This window comes from Elgaria multicarinata, chromosome 8, assembly GCF_023053635.1.
Source record: "Elgaria multicarinata webbii isolate HBS135686 ecotype San Diego chromosome 8, rElgMul1.1.pri, whole genome shotgun sequence".
NCBI lineage: Eukaryota > Metazoa > Chordata > Lepidosauria > Squamata > Anguidae > Elgaria > Elgaria multicarinata.
Window position 1 is genome coordinate 47,941,479 of NC_086178.1, and position 18,874 is coordinate 47,960,352.

Below are 18,874 nucleotides of genomic sequence, written 5' to 3' on the forward strand. Positions count from 1 at the left end.
TTTTTTTGCTATGTCAATGGAAAAGAGATTGCGTCCATCAAATTCTGTGTGGCATTTAATGATAAGGAGGTTCTTGTGCCTATCTCATTGTTCCACATGGAGTAGAAGCCAACAATGACAAAATGTCATCTCCACTTGATAGTTCATTATTGGCCTTCTTGGAATGTGTACTGCTGTTACTGCTATTGCCATTGTTGTTTATCAGATCACAACCCTATAACGCTGAGAACGGTGGAGGCAGTTTTTGCTGCTCTATAAAGAGTTCTTCTTTGAAGCGACCACTTTAAAAACAACCACCACCCCAGGGCTGTGGACTTAGGATACTTCCAGGGAGTGGCCCGCCGGCGCTTCCATCCACAAGCTCCAAAAAACAGCACGTTTTCAGTCCGAGCAGCTCAGCTCGCGCGGCGCCTCCTTAAGAGTGCAGGGAAAGGGGCGGGAAGAGTCTTTCGGACGAGATTTAACTCCTCCTCGTCGATAATTCATTTTCCTTACAAGGCTACAGCAAGCCGCGTTCCTCTTTCTGAAAGGGAGCAGAACAAGAGCGGACGGCAGAGAAGAGCGGGGCTGTGGCTGGGGCGCGCTTGAGCGTAACTTCCAAAGCGAAGAGCCTTGGTGGTCTCTGTGCATCCGGGGCCCTGGGCAAGGGGCAAGCGGGGCTTAGGGCGTGAGAAGCCATCTGCAGATCATTGCGGGGTGGAAATGCCACGGGAAGGTAAAGAGCGGGGAAACCTGTACGGTTTGGATTGGCCGCTCGTCCGCCCCCGCCATATTTTGAATAGGCTGATGTGGGTGCCTCGTTAGGCTCCTCCTAACTCCATGTGTTTGGGGGCTTCCCTTCGATCGTGCCATTGCCCTGCCTCGTTTGCGGAGTTTTATGGGTGTTCCAGGCAATGTTGTCTTCCACGTGTAACCGGTGGGATGGGTAGCGCTAGGATCCCTCTGTCTGGAAACGCCTTACGCCTCAAGGAAAAAGTTATTTTGTTGGTCACCCGCGGTTTTTGCTGAAATTACAAGCGGTTATTTGATGCCCCAATTATACTATTTATGACCCTCATTTTAAGGACTCGTGTGTATGTAGGCTTGGCTAAGGTCGTTTTTTGTATGCTCGAGGTTGTTCTGTTGGGGACTGAAAAGGAATTTTCTCAGTATCTGCTTGGCTGGAAAAATAAGATTTTACAGGTTCGATGCTTTGTAACATGTGACATAGTTTGCTGCCAGAAACATTTGGGGTAATTCCAATTTGTTCCGTTGTCCTGTGCGAAACCTCTGTGGTTCCTCGGACCCTGGTGTCAGGATTTAAGGTTGCTGTCAAGTCAGGCTGTTGGTCCATCTTGGTCCAGTTATCTCTAGTGGCTGTCCACGGTCTAAAACAGGGCTCTTCTGCATATTTCAATTGGAGATGCTAGGGATTAAACTTGAGCGTTTTTGCTCTTTTCTGTGTTAAACCAAGATCTTCGATCTGTTATTATGCGGGTTTTTCTGTTAGGACTGCTTGGAGGGGGTTTGCTAAATCATGGCTCAGTGCTGGGAGACTATAGAGATGACTGTAGGTGTAACTTGCAATCCTACAGGACTCAGTTTCTTAAAATTACATTGTCTCACAGATGCTATAAATGTGAGCAATAACGTCTTCTTCCTTTAGATAAAGATAAAAGATTCAGTGTCTGTATTGCACCAAGCAAACAGCCTTTGGGGTCCCTGCCAGCACCATCACTCCAAGGATGTCCTTTGGTGTGGCTGTTTCTGTTTTTGTGAAGAAGTTATGCAGACATGCTGTGATCCTTCTCTCTCAGACAGCCATGTTTTGGTTAAGTGGGTAATGGAATCGAGTGTGCACATTTTTCTCATGCTAGTGCCACTGGGATTTGATTTCATCTGTGCTGACTTTTTTCTGTTTTGCACAAAACAAGATGGGAGTGTCTGGCTCCAATATTACTTCCAGATTCTAGTGGTCTGGTCTTGTAAAACTTTATGTCAATACAGCTGATTCTTGAAAGGGCTAAGGGATCTGGGGAGAAATTGAATTAGACTTGTAAAATGTTACATGTCTGCATCCCCATTATTCTTACAGGGGTCTTGAAATCTGCAGGGGATGATTTGTGTTCTGGGGTGTTTGTCTTCTTCTATTTTGCAAGAGCCAGTAAAGCTGCAGTCATGCACACTTATTTGGGAGTAAGTCTCATTGAACACAGAGAGACTTACTTTGAATAAAAATGCATTGGATTGTGCTGTAAATCAATTTCTGGCATAAAATAGTGTTAATTGCTAATCAACTGCATCAACTGCTGCAGTTGATTTTGTTTTTTAAATACTTCATTTGAGAAAATTTCAATTTTCTTTTTTAAATATTTGAGAAAATTTTAAGAAACAAATACATCACACATCAATAATTTTAACATATTTCATTCTGTTATGGATTCTGCACTGAATGATCCAATGGTGAAAAATGTTATCCAGTTCATGTTGTGTAATGAGTTCCAAGCTATTTCAAGCTATTGTTCTTCTTTTAGTCATAGATTTCTTGATTGTTCTTTATCGACTAGGTAGCTCAAAAGACCATTTGTGCAAGTGAATCACAATTGCAGTGAAATGCTGTCCGGCTGAAGATTTCCTCTCAAGGCCTCCCACTAGGGAATTCCTCATGACGGCTCCACCCTGTGTGCGTGGGACTAGGCGATGAAGATGGAAGTACTGCGCCGGTCTTCCGTCTTTGCTGCAGAGGTGATGGAAGTGTTTGATCGGACTCCCACTGACAAGGAGCTTGTATCCCAGGCCAAGGTGCTCTGTAGAGACTACATCCACTCCAGGCTGATTCGGGCCGGAATTGGCTGGAACAAACCTGAGCACAGTGCACCTGTTCCTGGGGGCAAATTAGCAGAAGTGTCCAACATCCTTCTAAGATTAGGTAAGTGCAGCAGCTGTCACAGAGCAATCTTAATCCCTAGGTCCACTGGCTGGGAGAGGGGGTAAGATGTGTGTGTCAGGGTGCTCACTTACTGGCAGGGGACTCTGTGTACCCCCAGTAGCCCAATTTTGCCCATGGAAAGGTATTGTTGTTCCTGCAGGTGATAGCTAGCATAAGGCCCCAAAACAGAATCTTCGGGGTGGGTGGGTGCACAGTCAGTTTTGGATCCTGTGTGTTCAAAGCCCATCCAAAACTCTGCAGGCCCTCAGGATCAGGGCCCTTGGCTGTGATCTGCATAATGAAATTCCCCCTTCCCATTACTAGAGGAAACATTAAAAAAAAGGTCTCCTCTCCCTGCCACACCCACATTTGCTAGTGCAAATCAACAGGGCTTTTGGAAGCACTTTATACTCCCCCCACCCCACCCCAGGATTGCTTTGCTACTGTCTCTGTGAGAATATGAACTTGGATTCTTAGAATTCCTTACTGGATTAGGGGGAAATGTTTTGTACTGTGGGGCTCAATTAGAGGTCAGGAAGTCCCCTTTTAGTTTCAAGTGAATGGTGCCTGTTCATATTTCTCTAAAATTGGTCATCTGGTGAGCATAAGTAGAGCCATGCTGGATCAGACCATCTAGTGCAGCATTCTGTTCACACAGTGGTGCAGTCTTATGTGGCTAAGAATAACAAGAGCGTAGTATGCTCAGCCCAGACTTCTAGACTTCCCAGTTATCCATGTGTACTTGAGAAGAGAGCACTGTACAGCCATACTGTATTTTTTATGATGAGCCCACTGTAGAAATGCACTTAATGCATTTTAGGCAGCAGTAAGTGCACTTCAACAGTATCATCTTCTCGTGGTACTGCGGAAGTACCATTTTCTTGCAGACAGAGTACATGGGCAACTTGTTTATCCAGTTTGCAGTGTTGGTTGGCCAAGTTATTTGTTAACTATAAAGATCAGGGCTGTGCACAAAGCAGATCAGATGTGCTAATCAGCACCATGTACATTGATGGTGCTATATAAATAAATAATAATAATAATCATGTAGCCATCTCCACCTCTTCTTGGAGCATATTTAAATGATTAATGATAAAATAATGGTGATGATAAAATAATAATTAAAATATAATGACAATGATAATGATGATGATGCATCAACAAATGCTTGATCAAATAACTATGTAAGTACTTTGAAGTACAAAATGGACAACCCTCTTGAAGCATGGGAGTGAGGGAAGTGATATGGGAGTGACAGTCAACATTTCATTTGGAACTACGTATGTGTGTCTATTTGGAACTAAGTCTGTGAGGAGCAAAGGCAGGAGGAAGCAGAGCCTAACCTGCAGCAAAAAAAATGTTGCAGTGCTGCACCGACTTTTGTTTCCATGCACAACTGTATACAGCCTCAGTAAGTTACTCCAGACTTACTAAGTAACTTACTTCAGTGGCTGGAGACAAGACAGTATTTTCTTGAGAGTAGTGAAGATGGTATGATTATACGCTCATTCTGCTGTCATCCGGATCAGACACATTTGTAGTTAATTGTGTTTAAAAACCTGCAAAACCTCTTTGCTCAGGGACAGTAGCAGGACAAAAAGAAATGAATGTGTACACCAGAGGGAATGTTGTCCCTAGCATACCATTGCTGTACCCTTCTGTAAAAACCATCTGTGCATCCAGCCTAAATGCATGTAAAACAAAGCTCTTTCAGGATGGGAAGCTCACTGATATTTGCCTAGCATGTATGTGCACTTCCAGCCCTGCGAGGTAGGAATGGCTGCAAGACACTTTGTTGTACATTGTTATATGGGGTGAGCAGGGGGAGATAAGAGGATGAGTTTAGCCGTGGATGTGTAATAGTGCAGATTTGGGTGGCTACGGTGTCTCAGACTTTTCTGGGCATGTCCTTTGGTCAGGGCTGTGTCGTAGAAATGGGGAGGGGGACAGCCAGATTTCTCACACCTGCCCATCATAGATTAGTTTTGCATCTGCTTTTGCAACTGGTAAATTTTGAGTTTTAGTTAGCCTTAACTATGACTGGTGGTGAACGTGAGGAATGCTGAAGTAAGGACTTTCCTGTTCATTGTTATGCATTTGTCGCAGAAATGTAATTAATGCAAAATAAATAAAATTTAAGGCAGGCAGAATAGCTGCACCCCACTTCCCAAATGTCCCAAGCTATCTGCTGTTGTTTGCTTTCTGTTTGTGAAATCATTCTTTTAGCATAGCAGCCTCCCCATACTCACCACTCAGTGTCCAAAATTCAGGCCATAAAGTGGGAGAAACAAATCAGTGTCAGTTGTATCCCCCTCTCCTGTGTGTGCCAGTCGCACAAATGGGATTACCCTAATTACCCCTGCTGCTTCTCCTGAACCCGGCACGCAGCATGGGTGTATTTTTTTAAAAAAGAATTCTTTATTACATTTCTATACCACCCAATAGCTGAAGCCTTCTAGGCACTTCACAAAAATTAACCATGGTAGGGGTGGGCTTGTTGTAGGGGTTGTAGAGTGGGCATAAATGTACAATGCCCATGCCGCACTCTGACCACACGGCAACCTACAGTGTGGGTATTTCGGGTAGTTCTGGTTGCACACCAGCATGCGTGGGCAAAACAGCTGACGCTGCCCTTGTTTCCCCTGCTTGATCGTCTGAACAACCTTCTCTCTCTCATATTTGGGCTTTGCTGTTATTGTTGACAGCTGCCACCCCAGGCTTCCCCAGCCTGGTGCCCTCCAGATGTTTTGGACTACAGTTCCCAGAATTCCTCACCATTGGTTATGCTGGCTGGGACAGATGGGAGTAGAAGCCCAAAACGCCTGGAGATCACCAGGCTGGGAAAGGCTGAAGTAGTCAATACCTGAAGAGGCACTTTAGGGTGCTTCCAGACAAGACTTTTACTGTGGAATGACCCTGTGTCATTCTCAGAATTTTATTGGTGTTTCCTCCCGCCCCAGTTGTTCTCTTCAGCTTGTAGCCCCTCTGTTCCTCCCCCCCCCATTGCTTCCAATGTCTTTTTCCTTAGTAGAAAAATGTGTTGAAAAACAGGCTGTGAATCTGCACAATTCCTTGAAAGGCTATTAGTGCTGGGAGCTTTCCTGTCTGGCAGCACCTAATGTTTACTGGCCAATTGGGGTTTTGTACAATGGTAAGAATTTGTCCTGGTATTTATGCTTACAGAATAATAATTAATAATAATAATTAATAATATAATATATTTATTTCTTACCCACCTCTCCCTCTGGATCAAGACAGGGAACAACATTAAATACAATATAATACAGAAAACTGGTTAAGAGAGCATATAAAACCAATACAATATTAAAATAACAATCACGACATTTTAAAATTCTTAGGTTTAAAATTTGTCTGGGTAGGCTTGCCGTAAAAGACTAGTCTTCATGGCTGTCTTAAACTTAGAGGGAGTATGAAGCCGACGAATCTCCTCCGGCAGGCCATTCCACAGTCTGGGGGCGGCAGAAAAACTGAGTGAGCAATAAACAGCAGCATACTATGTGCTTATGGATGGCACTGTTTTGCCTCTGCATGTTTAAATTTTTGGTGTTGATCCTGCTGAGATGTAAAACATGTGCACATAGTAAGGCAGCATGCAGTGCATAGTTAGCCATTTAACATGCTAGGAAGCCTTATTATGAACACAGTGGGTCTGTTCAGCCATGGTTAGGCCGCTAACCCTTTTGCAGCAAATGGTTAGTGAGTGTGTTTAAACCATGGTTATGTAGCCACCATGGTTAGGAATGGTTTTACATGACCCACTAAGCCATAATGACCATGTTCAGATGACATACTAAGCCACAGTACCGGGTTAGCCCAAAATGCTTGACCGCCATGGCTTAGTGTGTCATCTGAACAGGAACAATGTAAGACAATTACATTTTTCAGTATAGCTTCGTTCTTCCTTTATTTTATTACATTTATGTTTTGCCTTTTCTCCAAGAGCTAAATATCTCCCCATTTTTATTCTCAAAACAATCCTGTGAGGTAGGTTAGGCTGAGAGGTAGTGATTGGCCCAAGGTCATCTAGTGAGGAATGGGAGGAATTAGCTGGTACTTCCTCAGGCGGGAAAGGCCCTTACCAACGCTGCTCTCTGTGTGTGTGTGTGTGTGTGTGTGTGTATGTGTATGTCTGTGTGTGGTGTTTAGCTATTAGTCTAAATGAGTCAGTGTCTCTTGAGTTTGTGTGTGTGTGTGCGAGACAGAGATTTTATATGTGTTTTTTGTGTGTCTGTACTGTATGTTGTAAAAGAGGAAGCTTACGCTTGTATTTGAGTTCTCTCCCTAGCGCTAGTATTACCTTTTGTTTCCCATGGAAGGTGGTTTCCACTGAAATATATAGTAAAAATGTTTTTGCATTACTGAACATAAAATAGCTTTCTTTGACCTTGTGTGCCTGCATAAATGTCATGTATGAATTCAGTATTGGGGCAGAGTAGAGGATCCACTACAGCTTGTTAGCACCAGGGTCCATCATGGCCTTGATCTAGATCTCTCATATCCAGTGACATATCCATCTTCGAGAGAATATCATTATCTGAGAGAGGGGGGGGTGGAGGAGGAAGAGGAGGTTACAGGATGAACTACTTTGCCTAAATTGAGGTTTTTGGAGTATGCCGTTTTGTTTGGCAGCTTTTACAAGGAGTTATGCATATAATTTCCTATGATCATGATACCATTGGGGAAACACTAATTTGAATAGTTGTCCTGTTTAATGTATGCTTCTGCATCTTTGTACAACTGGCTTTAATTTTTGGTTTGCTTTCAAAACCTTCTCTCCAGGCTGATAGTTCTAGAACTGAGGGCCCAAGACCATGGGGTATGGTGGGTAGCACCCTGTGCTGCTAGCAGTTTCTAGTTCTTTCCTGAATTGTTTCTTATCTTCTCCAGTGGGGGTTGTGTTCCTTTTTCTTCGGGCCGATTCTTCCTGGTTCTCTTGTCCCTAGCTGTTATCTTCTTCATCTCCTTTTTCTACTTTCGGTTTTCTCTCTGTAGTTCCTCCTATATTTTTCTCCCCCTCTCCACATTATTTCTGCCCAGGAGTGAGGCCAGGTGTGGAACTTGCATTCCGTGCATTATGTGGGTGGTGAGTGGTTTCAAAGGGCTAGCAAATGTGGCTGCGAATCCTGAAGGTATCTCCTTGACAACTGTCCTGGCTGTTATGTTATGATTAGGACTTGGCTGATGAGTACAAAAACTTGGCATTCCATCTAAGCAATGCTGCTTGAAACTAAAACATTAACAGAAACCTTGAGGGAAACATCACCTCCTGCTCTCTCCCTGCTCCCAATTCCACTCTTTCTTTTACTGTCATAAACAATCCTATAAGGTTACCAGAGCCAAACTGCTGTTCCTGCTGCTTCCCAATCATGTGTCAGAAGCACGGAGGCCCACGCTTTTGCAGCCCCGCCAACTGGTGTAACAAGTCAAACCTGTTCCGTCCCTGGTAAGAATGGCTGGGGAACACCTTGTATGCCTGGAGTCAAGGATGATTCCTGGCACTTACTCCACCAAGATTACTTCAGAAGGCTTAGTATTAATTTTTGAATGTTTTTGTTATCAGTCAGCAGAAGTGCAATTACATGGAGACATTCCAGTGGTACAGCGTTGACAGAAGTGTAATATTGCTAGGGGTAGGTCTATTCCTGGCTCTAGGGTATACCTATTATAGAAGTGTCCCATGGCTGCTCTTTTGTGAGGAAAAAGCTAAGAATATCCACAATACCTTTTGCATAAGAAAAGTCCTGCTGGGACAGACCAAAAGCCTCTCTTGTCCAAAATCTTGTTTCTCAACTGGCCAACCAGATGCCTCTCGGGAATCCCCACAAGCAAGACAAGAGAGCAACAGCTCTCTCCCGCTGTTGTTCCACAGCAACTGGTATTTAAAAGCATGTTGCCTCTGATCATGGAGGTATTATACAGCCATGTAGCATTTATAATTTTGTCCTCCTTGAATTTTTCCAACCCCCTTGTAAGATGGTGTGTAAGATGGCGGCCATCATCAGATCTTGTGGCAGCGGATTCCATAGTTTAACTATGAACTCTGTGGAAAAAGTACTTCAGCTTCATTGGATGTCCCTGAGTTCTATGAGAGAAGGAGAAAACCTTTTCTCTATCTGCTTTCTCTTCATCATGCATATTTTTTTTTTTGCACTTCTAAGCTAAAAAGCCCCCCCCAAAAAAATAACTTTTCCTCAAAGGTTGCTCTAGCCTCTTGATCAGTTTGATTGCCCTTTTCTGCACTTTTTCTAGCTCTGCCATATCCTTTTTGAGATATGGTGACCAGGACTATACAGTGTCTTTCAAGTGTGGTTATCGTATTGTTAATTTCATTTCTATACTGCCCCATAGCCAAAGCTTTCTGGGTGGTTTACAACAATTCATAAAAAGTACAAAATACAACATAATAAAAACAGTCTGAAAATTTCTGTGCCCTTATCTGGACAGAGATAGCCTAGCTACAGTTATCCATGCTCTGATAACCTCTCGTTTGGATTACTGCAATGCATTATATGTGGGGCTGCCTTTGAAAACGGTCCGGAAACTTCAACTGGTACAAAACAGGGCAGCACGCTTACTAACGGACTGGCCTACGAGACCACATTACACCAGTCCTTTTCCAGCTTCATTGGCTGCCAGTCCAGGTCCGGTCCCGATTCAAAGTGCTGGTATTAACATTTAAAGCCCTAAACGGTTTGGGGCCAGGTTATCTGAAGGAACGCCTCCTCCCGTATGTACCTGCCTGGACCATAAGGTCATCCTCAGGGGTCTTTTTCCGTGAGCCCCTGCCAAAGGAAGTGAGGCAGGTGGTTACCAGGAGGAGGGCCTTCTCTGCTGTGGCACCCTGGCTGTGGAATGAGCTCCCTAAGGAGGTTCACTTGGCACCTACATTATATGCTTTTAGACGCCAGGTGAAGACCTTTTTATTCTCCCAGCATTTTAACAGTCTATAAATAAATTTTAACTTGGTGTTTTAAATTTGTAATTTTGCATTGCTGCTGTTTTTATCTCATTGAGCTTTTATATTGTATTTTATATTATGGTTTTATACTGTTGTTTTATACTTTGAATGTTTTTAATTTTTGTGAACCGCCCAGAGAGCTCCGACTATTGGGCAGTATAGAAATGTAATAAATAAATAAATAAATAAATTTTAACATAGAAAAGTTAAAACAATGTAAACAGCTAAAACAATTTAAATAAGTAATGTTTTTTTCTAGTAGACTTATTCTAAAACAGCAGATATAGATGCCTTATCTTATACAATTAAGGAAAAATAAATTATGGAATGTTTTATTTTAGCATGATGAATAAAATGTTTAAGATAAGGTGTTCATATATTTACTTCTCCAAATAATTTCTAAAAACTATGTACAGTATGAGATTATTACAATTTCTGTGCACTGAGGACAAGCAAGTGCTAGGTTGCAAACAGACTACAACTCTCAAATGCAAGAGCAACATGCATTTCTGCCTTTAGGGGGCACTGCCATTGAAGCAGAGACTGAAACTGATAGTGATAGCTATAGGTCAAAAAATCAGTTTGATTAAATTTTATGCATAATTTATTTATTTATTTATTGCATTTATATACCACCCCATAGCTGAAGCTCTCAGGGCGGTTTACAAAGATTAAAAAACTGGACATTAAAAATCAATATACAAAATTGAAAACCATAAAAATATAAAACAATTTTTAAACTCTCAGCCAGGCCAAATGCCTGGGAGCAAAGAAAAGTCTTGACCTGGCGCTGAAAAGATAACAGTGTTGGCGCCATGTTGGCCTCATTGGGAAGATCATTCCATAATTGGGGGGCCATCACAGAGAAGGCCCTCTCCCTTGTTGCCAGCCTCCGAGCTTCCCTTGGAGTAGTCACCCGGAGGAGGACCTTGGATGTTGAGTGTAGTGTATGGGTAGGTTCGTGTCGGGAAAAGCTGTGCTTTGGATGCCTCACTTGATTCAATGGCTATAATACTGAAGTCTAAGTCCTGGCAGATGCCAAAGAATTTATTCTGGAAGTACCTAGTAAATATGTTACAGCGGGCCTCAGATGGTTCTACCACATCCTTGGGGCCAGCATAGAAAAGCCCCCGGACAACTCTGAAAAGCTCCACTGGGAGGCAGATTGATGGTTTGACAGTGGAAGCAAAGTATTTTTTATTTTTTATTTTGCTGCCCTCACTGCCCCTGAATACAGCTTACCATAGGCACTTACCAGTATTTGATTGCATCTACCAGCAGTTCGTCTCCATCTGCACCCAAGCCGTCTCCTATTTTGTTTCATCACTCTCAGTTTCATCATGCCTGTTTAGGAATAAGAACTGTAGGCACTTTTACTCCAAGCAGAGTAACAAAATTATGATGTTTATGCAGAGCATAATCCACAGTTGGCTGATACTTTTATTAGGAGCAACCAAAATGCCATAAAAGATTGAGCAATCTTTCAAGCTCTCCAGAACTCTTCATCAAGTTATTTATTTATTCATTGCATTTCTATACCACCCAATATAGTGGTGAACCGCCGAAGCTCTCTGGGCGGTTCACAAAAATTAAGACCATTCAAAGTATAAAACAACAGTATAAAACCATAATATAAAATACAATATAAAAGCACAACCAGGATAAAATCAGCAGCAGTGCAGAAATAAAAATTTAAAATACAAATTTAAAACAGCAAGGTTAAAATTAATGTATAGACTGTTAAAATCCTGGGAGAATAAAAAGGTCTTCACCTGGCGTCTAAAAGCATATAATGTAGGTGCCAAGCAAACCTCCTTAGGGAGCTCATTCCACAGCCAGGGTGCCACAGCAGAGAAGGCCCTCCTCCTGGTAGCCACCTGCCTCACTTCCTTTGGCAGGGGCTCACGGAGAAGGACCCCTGAGGACCTTAGGGTCCAGGCAGGTACATATGGGGGGAGGCGTTCCTTCAGATAGCCTGGCCCCAAGCCGTTTAAGGCTTTAAATGTTAATACCGGCACTTTGAATCGGGCCCGGACTTGGACTGGCAGCCAATGAACCTGGAAGAGGACTGACTTGAAGTTAGATGGTGCGACACATGGGGCAGACAGTGGGAGAAGTGCTGGGGAGAACATACTACAAAAATTAGGCCAGATGTTTTGGCCATGAAGTCTGTGATAAAGACTCAGGCCCAAGGAGGAGCAGATTGCAGACAGAATGCATTGTTTACTGGTAGATGTTGCCGGTACCGGATTACACCTAGTATTCTGGGACAAAGAAGCAATGGCTGAACCCCATTTCTGAAAACAAAGGCCAGGCCAGTTGTAACTCCGATCTGTCCCTTGCCTTGGGTGAGACACGTAGTTGCTGTTCAAATGACACAACAGACCATCATGGGTTAGTTGACCCACAGTGAGGCTACAGCACTTGCAGCTCCCATTTGTGGTTATCATGTTACGCGAACCCAGTTAGCATGTGTTACGCAAGGGCTAAATAACCCTCACATAACCCATGATCTGTTTTAGGGTTATGCGAGGATGCTTAACCCTCACATAACTGACACTCACCAGATTCATGCAACACAATGACCCCTAAGGGTGGTTTGGATATGCAGTTTGGTAGCTGTATGTGCTGCAACTTATGCATTAAATAACCCCCAACAAGCTGTGGCATGTCGTCCAAAGCTGGTCACAGGGTCCTGAGTAGGCACTGCAGAGAGCAGAAGTAAAACAAACATAGTTTTCATATTAGCAAAGCCAGAGATTAATTTTAGGTGGTGCGCTTCGCAAAAAAGAACGAAAGAATTGAAGCCAAATTGCGTAGTATTATCTAGTGGTTGGAGGGGATGCAGAGCAAATATCTCATCCTTATGAGTTTACACTATGCCCCATCCTTTCTTTACACCAGATGTGTTTTTCGATTAGGAAGCAGCTGTCCTTGACTTCCTCTTTTCTTTTTCTCAAAAGGAATCCCACGTTCCTTGTGTAAAGAGCTCCTCCCTCGCAAATAACGTCCCCTCTTATCAGGCCTGTGCATGTATGCACCACACTTCCTTTTGTTTTTTATCAGATCACATGGAACAATTCAGCCCTTCCGAGGGTCAAATGTTTTCCTTGCAGGTTTCTCCAAAACCTTCTGGTGTTTCATCTGCTTCAGTATTGGCTTAGCTGAGGCTGCCAGAAGATTACGTAACTGGCAAGTGCTTAATTGCTTTTTGCAATCCTTAACCAGCTAGAGGGGATGAATAAACTGTAGGCTTTCAAGTTCCATTTGTTCAGTGCTGTTATTTATTAAAATTGATAAATTACCCTTCATCCACAATGAGCCCTGGAGTGGTGTACATAATATGAAAAGACAAATACAATATGTTAACAATAAAATAAGAAGCATGCTAATTATTCCACCATCAAACATAAAAACCAATTAATTTTAAAAAATAAAATATATTAACAATAAAATAAGCATACAAATTATTCCACCATCAAACAAAGGAACCAATTAATAATAAAACATTTAACATTTAAAAAGCCTGGGCAAAAAAGGAATGTTTTGATTTAGTACCAAAAAGAAATCAAGGTCCCAACTGGGAGAGTATTCAGTGGGAGAAAGACATTACATATTTACAAAAGTCAGGGCCTTTTGTAAATACATACCAAGCCTAACATTCTTCAGATGTGTTGGACTGCAACTACCAGCACCCCCAGCCAACATGGTCATTGGGCACAGATCACACTGGCTATCCATGTTTCATGGCTTTATCTTGCAGCAAAGAAGAGGCCAAAATATGTAATAATCATTGTTCCTTAAAGACTGAGGATAATACAGATGAGTCCTATCTGCATCATTAATTAAACTACTCCCAAATGTGTTTATAATCTTTGTGCAGTGCCCTTGCAAGTCCTTTTTCAATGACAGTGTGTGGTATCTATGACCATGTGTACGAGAACCATCTTGTGTATAATGGCTGGCAGGGGCAGAGAGTGCTTTATTAATCTGGTTGGATGCATGGCAAAGTTCAAACAAAAATGTTCCAAATTGAAAGCTTCCAAGGTGACAAAGCATTGTTGGCCAGTGTTTGCCAGCTTTTTGTTTAAAAAGTGCTCAGTTGTGTGCTCCTCTGCTGGAGTTGTGTAGAGTGATGGCTGTGCAACAAAGAAGGAATTGTGTTGCTTATCAGTCTCCTCCAATTGGGGAAGGCTGCAATATATGCCCTTCATGACATGTGCAGAGCCATGCTCCATAGAGCACCCACAACAGAAATGAATATGCTGCCTAGAAGAAGCATGGTGCTCTGCTTCCCACCCTGATATAAATACATTGTGGCAAGTGGAGATGTAAAACCATGTAACACTAGTGCTACCTTGAGGGAAGACGCACAGACAACAATACAGTAAAGGAGGATAAAATGCACATTCTTTGACTTTACTCAATGAACTAATCCTGCAAAACAATCCTAGAACTATACCCAATAGTAGAAGCCTAGGCCACAAGCATAAGCACACTCACTTGGGACACTTTCATCATGATTTTATTTCCTTACTTGCACTTTGAAAGCACATTTAGCATAGGGATCAGGGTGGCTGTAGCCACTAGTCTTTGTAACATGCTAACAATTAGATATGGAAAGTAGGAGATTGCTTTATTCCAACTCAGACCATTGGTTCCTCTTGCTCAGTACTGTCTACACCACGGATAGGCAACCTGTGCCCTCCAGATGTTTTGGACTACAGCTCCCATAATCCCTGATCATTGGCTGTTGGTTGTGGCTGCTGTTGTCCAAAACATCTGGAGGGCATTGGCTTGTTAGTCTACATTGACAGTTGCTCTGCAAGGTTTCAGTCTGGAGTCTTCTCAAGCCCTACTGGAGTTCTCAAGGGTTGATCCAGAGGCTTTGTGCATGTAAAGCCTGTAAACAGTGAGCTACACCCCTTCTCATAATTCTTGTAACGCTTCTGGGAGTTCGCACATCTTGAGCCTTGCCTCTGACTGTTCCCTCATTGCAACAAAGGGCATGTCTACACTATGGGAGGGAGCAGGGAGGATCTCGCAATATGCTGATCACGAGATCCTCTCCCTCAATCCACATGGGCATCGCACCCATTGTGGCTCACTCCAGCAAAAATTAAGGTTAAAAAAAGCCCTGACCCTGCTCCCCATCCCACCCCCGGATGGCCCTGGACTCTTCTTGTCCTGGCTCCTTCCCTCTGATGACCCCCGCTACTCGTGGGGAAGAGGGAAGAAGCCGGGATGGGCGTCCACACCACCCACGGTCTTCGGGATCATTCTGGGACCATGGGAAAAGCTGGGAAAAAAGGGCCTGCCGATATCCTGGGGAAATGGAGAGAACATCCCTCCCTGCTCCCAGGATCCCCTGTGCATCATGTGGACGCACAGGGATGATCCTGGGACGATCCCCAGGATATCAACTGGTGTAGACATGCCCGAAGACATATGTCTCTGGCCACTTTCCATCTTCTTCTGCTCCCGCTGATTTTTTCAAAATGTGTGAATAGGAAAGTTGACATTGGACGTGGCTCTTCTTGCTGTTTGATGCTGCCTTTCTCCTATGCTTCTCTGGGAATGACAGGAGATCAAGAAAAATGCTGACTGAGTACACTTGATGCCGAAGGCAGGCTTGAGCTTGAGCTTTGAGAAAGTCAGCCAAGCCAGGAAAGAACATGAAATGTCAAGAGGGTTCCAGATCTTAACACCTCATGTCCATATTAGTGTGAAACAGCTGGTGACACATTTAGTCTGCCTAATTAATTCACAGCTTCAGGCAGGCCCTGGGCTTCTGTCATGTCCCTCCCAGCCCATGAAATGCTTTTTCAACTTTATTGCAAGCTTGACAAGGCGTTGCAAAAGGGTGTATCCCACAAAAGTGATGAGACACTCGAGTTATCCACATCTTGTCTGGGGGAGGATAAAGCCCCTCCCCAAACCTTAACCCTTTCTGAGGCAATACAAGAGCATAATTCTGAGGACACATTCTGAAGCCAAAGTTGTAATTTTAAACATTTAATATCCCATTCTTCATCCAGAAAAGAATCTGAGTGGCTTACAAGAGGAATAAATAAATGAAATTCAGTAACCAGTGGAGGCAATAAAACGTTAAACCTGCACAGCAGAAAACAAACTAGTGTAAAAAAGTATCATGTTCATGTATCCAGGGCTGGTGTCAAGGGTTGGGCACCTGCCGAGGGTCCACACCCCAGTAGGAGTCCACTATCAAGAACTCCCTGAGCTTGCTCCTCACCATCTTTCACTCAGACAACCATGGTGGTGAGAAGAAGGAGCAGTAGGTGCCATTGCCTGCTTGCTCATTGGCTCTCTGCCTGTCAAGCATGCTAGTGCTAGCAGTGATGAGAAACAGGAGGAGGAGCCATAGCAGATGGTGACAACAGTGGTGGCGAAGGTAGGCTCACTGAGGGAGCGGGCTCATTGAGAGTCCTTTCCAATGCCAGTTTTTGAGGGCCCTTGGGCATGTCTCCCATTTCTTTTATGTTACTGTCCTCATCATTTTTCTAAATAATAGAATGAGAGGAGGATGAATCCTGGATCTGATTGTCTTTTGCTGTCTATCACAGAAACAGGTGAATGTGATTTACTATTTGACCAACACTGGGGGGGTGGAATCACCCCAATTACCCAATTCCATCCATAACAGTGATCTATGTATTGTACCCTAGCCCAGCCTTCTGGAACTTGGTGCCCTCTAGATGTTTTTGACTACAACTTTCAGCATTTTCCTGATCATTGGCCATGCTAGCTGGGGCTGATGGGAGTTGAAGTCCAACACGTCTGGAGGACACCAGAATGGGGAAGGTTGATCTATATCTTTTAGAAAATGCTGAACAGCCATGTCTCTGTTCATATATTTCTTCATTTCATTCCTATACTGCCCAATAACTGAAGCTACTCTTCAACCCGCAGTAGATCATGCACACTCAAGGAAAAGGCCAGAGTAACACAGCTCTTACATTTCAATGTATTATGTGTTGCTTTCTATGTACATTCATAACCACATGTTTATATTTAGTCAGTAGCCTTGTTTAGGTGGAGTACTTGAACCTGTCAAGATCTGTTTGTTGGGGCTTTTTGTAGGTTTATTGGTATGTTGATTTATCATTTACTTACAAACTGTGGGTAATAGAAGACAAATATACAGCGGTATATGCTTGGAACACACACATTATGGAGATGGATGTGTGAATGAATGTACATACCCAGAGAATACAAAAAGAGTAATTGCCTGCCTGAAGACAGACATGTGGAGGAAGATGCATGTTTGGAGTAATAATTAATTTCTTACTAAAACTCTTATTAAAACATGCTTTTCGTAAAATGCAACTCTAGTTTTAGGGGTGGGGGGAGAAGCATGCTGCTCCAGCATTGGTCCCCCCCCCTTGGCATGGATGGAAGAACTGGGGTGGAACATGACTTCATAACAGGGAGCAGGTCCATGTGTTGTATTGGCTCTGGAATTAGGATCACACTGATGGCAAGGGTGAGAACCACAGTTAATTGGGCTGTTTTAATGTTGGTACTAATGGTATTAAAGCACTCATTGGTGAGCTTCTGTCTGATCTGAGATAGTTGCAGCTGTACACTATAACTGAACTAGATTGGGTCATCTCCCTGCCTGTGTGAAGAGAGTGCTGGATTAGATGGACCCTTGATCTGCTCCAGCATGGTTCTTCTTATGTTCTTATGACATTTATTTTATTTATTTTTATTTATTTATTACATTTTTATACCACCCAATAGCTGAAGCTCTCTGGGCGGTTCACAAAAATTAAAACCATTAAGAACATAATAAAACATCCAACAATCTAAAAACCCAAATACAAAATACAATATAAAAAGCACAACCAGGATGAAACCAGACTGCAGAGATTGATATAGGATTAAAATACAGAATAAAAACAGGAAAGTTTAAATTTAGGTGTTAAAATACCTGAGTCAACTGCACCATACTGAAACTAAGCCAGAATAATTAAGGAGCAGTTTACAAGTTTGTTTTTAAAAGGCCTGCAAACCAGATGAACTGCCCTCTCCATACTTTTTGGGCGCCACCCCTCCAGAACTTTCAGGCTGGCTATGGGCCTGATCCACATTTGAAACCCTGTTCTGGGTCCAGTATCAATAAGCGGGATGCTAATGACAGGAGACAGGGCCTTTCCAGTAGTGGCACACTCGCTTTGGAAAACCTTCCCTGGTGCAGGCCTGTCTCTACTGAAGTTTAGGCACTGGCTTAAGACTCTTTTTCTATTTATCCTATTAATGAAATAATGGGTGTGTTTTTAGCTACTGTGTTAGATTCTGTTGTGCCGTTTGATTCAACTGTGTTGTGGGTTTTGTTTTTTGTGTCCTTAGGAATTTGTATGAGTGTTCAGTTGAAAAGTGGGATACAAATTATTTATACGAACATCTTGTGTTTGTTTTCTTAGGTGATGAGCTAGAGTACATTAGGCCCAACCTTTATCGGAACGTTGCGCGACAACTGAACATCTCGCTGCACTCAGAAACCGTGGTGACAGACGCCTTTCTGGCAGTGGCAACTCAGATCTTTTCTTCAGGTGCTGTACTACAATCCACACTATGGGTGAGGGAAGGACAAATGAGACAAAGCAAGGTGTGTGTAAGCACAGGCATGTTTTAGGTTAGCCTGTAAGGTGGGGCCCACTTGGCAAAGGATCCTGGCTGTAAGCAGTTTGGCAGTGGATGCAGCACTAATGATTTAACACAAGCCTATGTGCATTTTTCTTTTCTTACACCTCACCAGGTGAGGAGATCCTTCAGCCTCTCCCCTTTTCTCTGAATAAGGGAATCTCTTTAATTTCAAGTTTTGGATTGCTACATACTCCCAGCAATTATGGCCTTTGCTACACAGAAATCTATTTTGGTTTTTCTGATGTCTTCTTCTCTTGGCTCCTGGATTGAACACACTCCTAACTTCCAAGTTATTGCTTCATTCAGTGGGTCTGTTT

At 43.0% G+C, this 18,874-nt stretch overlaps 1 protein-coding gene across 4 annotated transcripts in view; it reads left to right on the forward strand.

The window, feature by feature from the left end:
- Nucleotides 1-545: 545 nt before the first annotated feature.
- The window catches only part of BOK (BCL2 family apoptosis regulator BOK), a 33,441-nt gene continuing 15,112 nt past the window's right edge, over nt 546-18,874 (forward strand). Inside the window, exons 1-3 of one of the 4 annotated variants that reach the window (XM_063131522.1) lie at nt 546-715; nt 2,547-2,908; nt 18,335-18,489. In XM_063131522.1, the coding sequence (XP_062987592.1) occupies nt 2,680-2,908; nt 18,335-18,489 (384 nt within the window). In that variant the 5' untranslated portion in view covers nt 546-715; nt 2,547-2,679. The remainder of the gene's footprint in view (nt 716-2,546; nt 2,909-18,334; nt 18,490-18,874) is intronic. The other 3 variants (XM_063131521.1, XM_063131519.1, XM_063131520.1) reach the window with 3 other exon arrangements.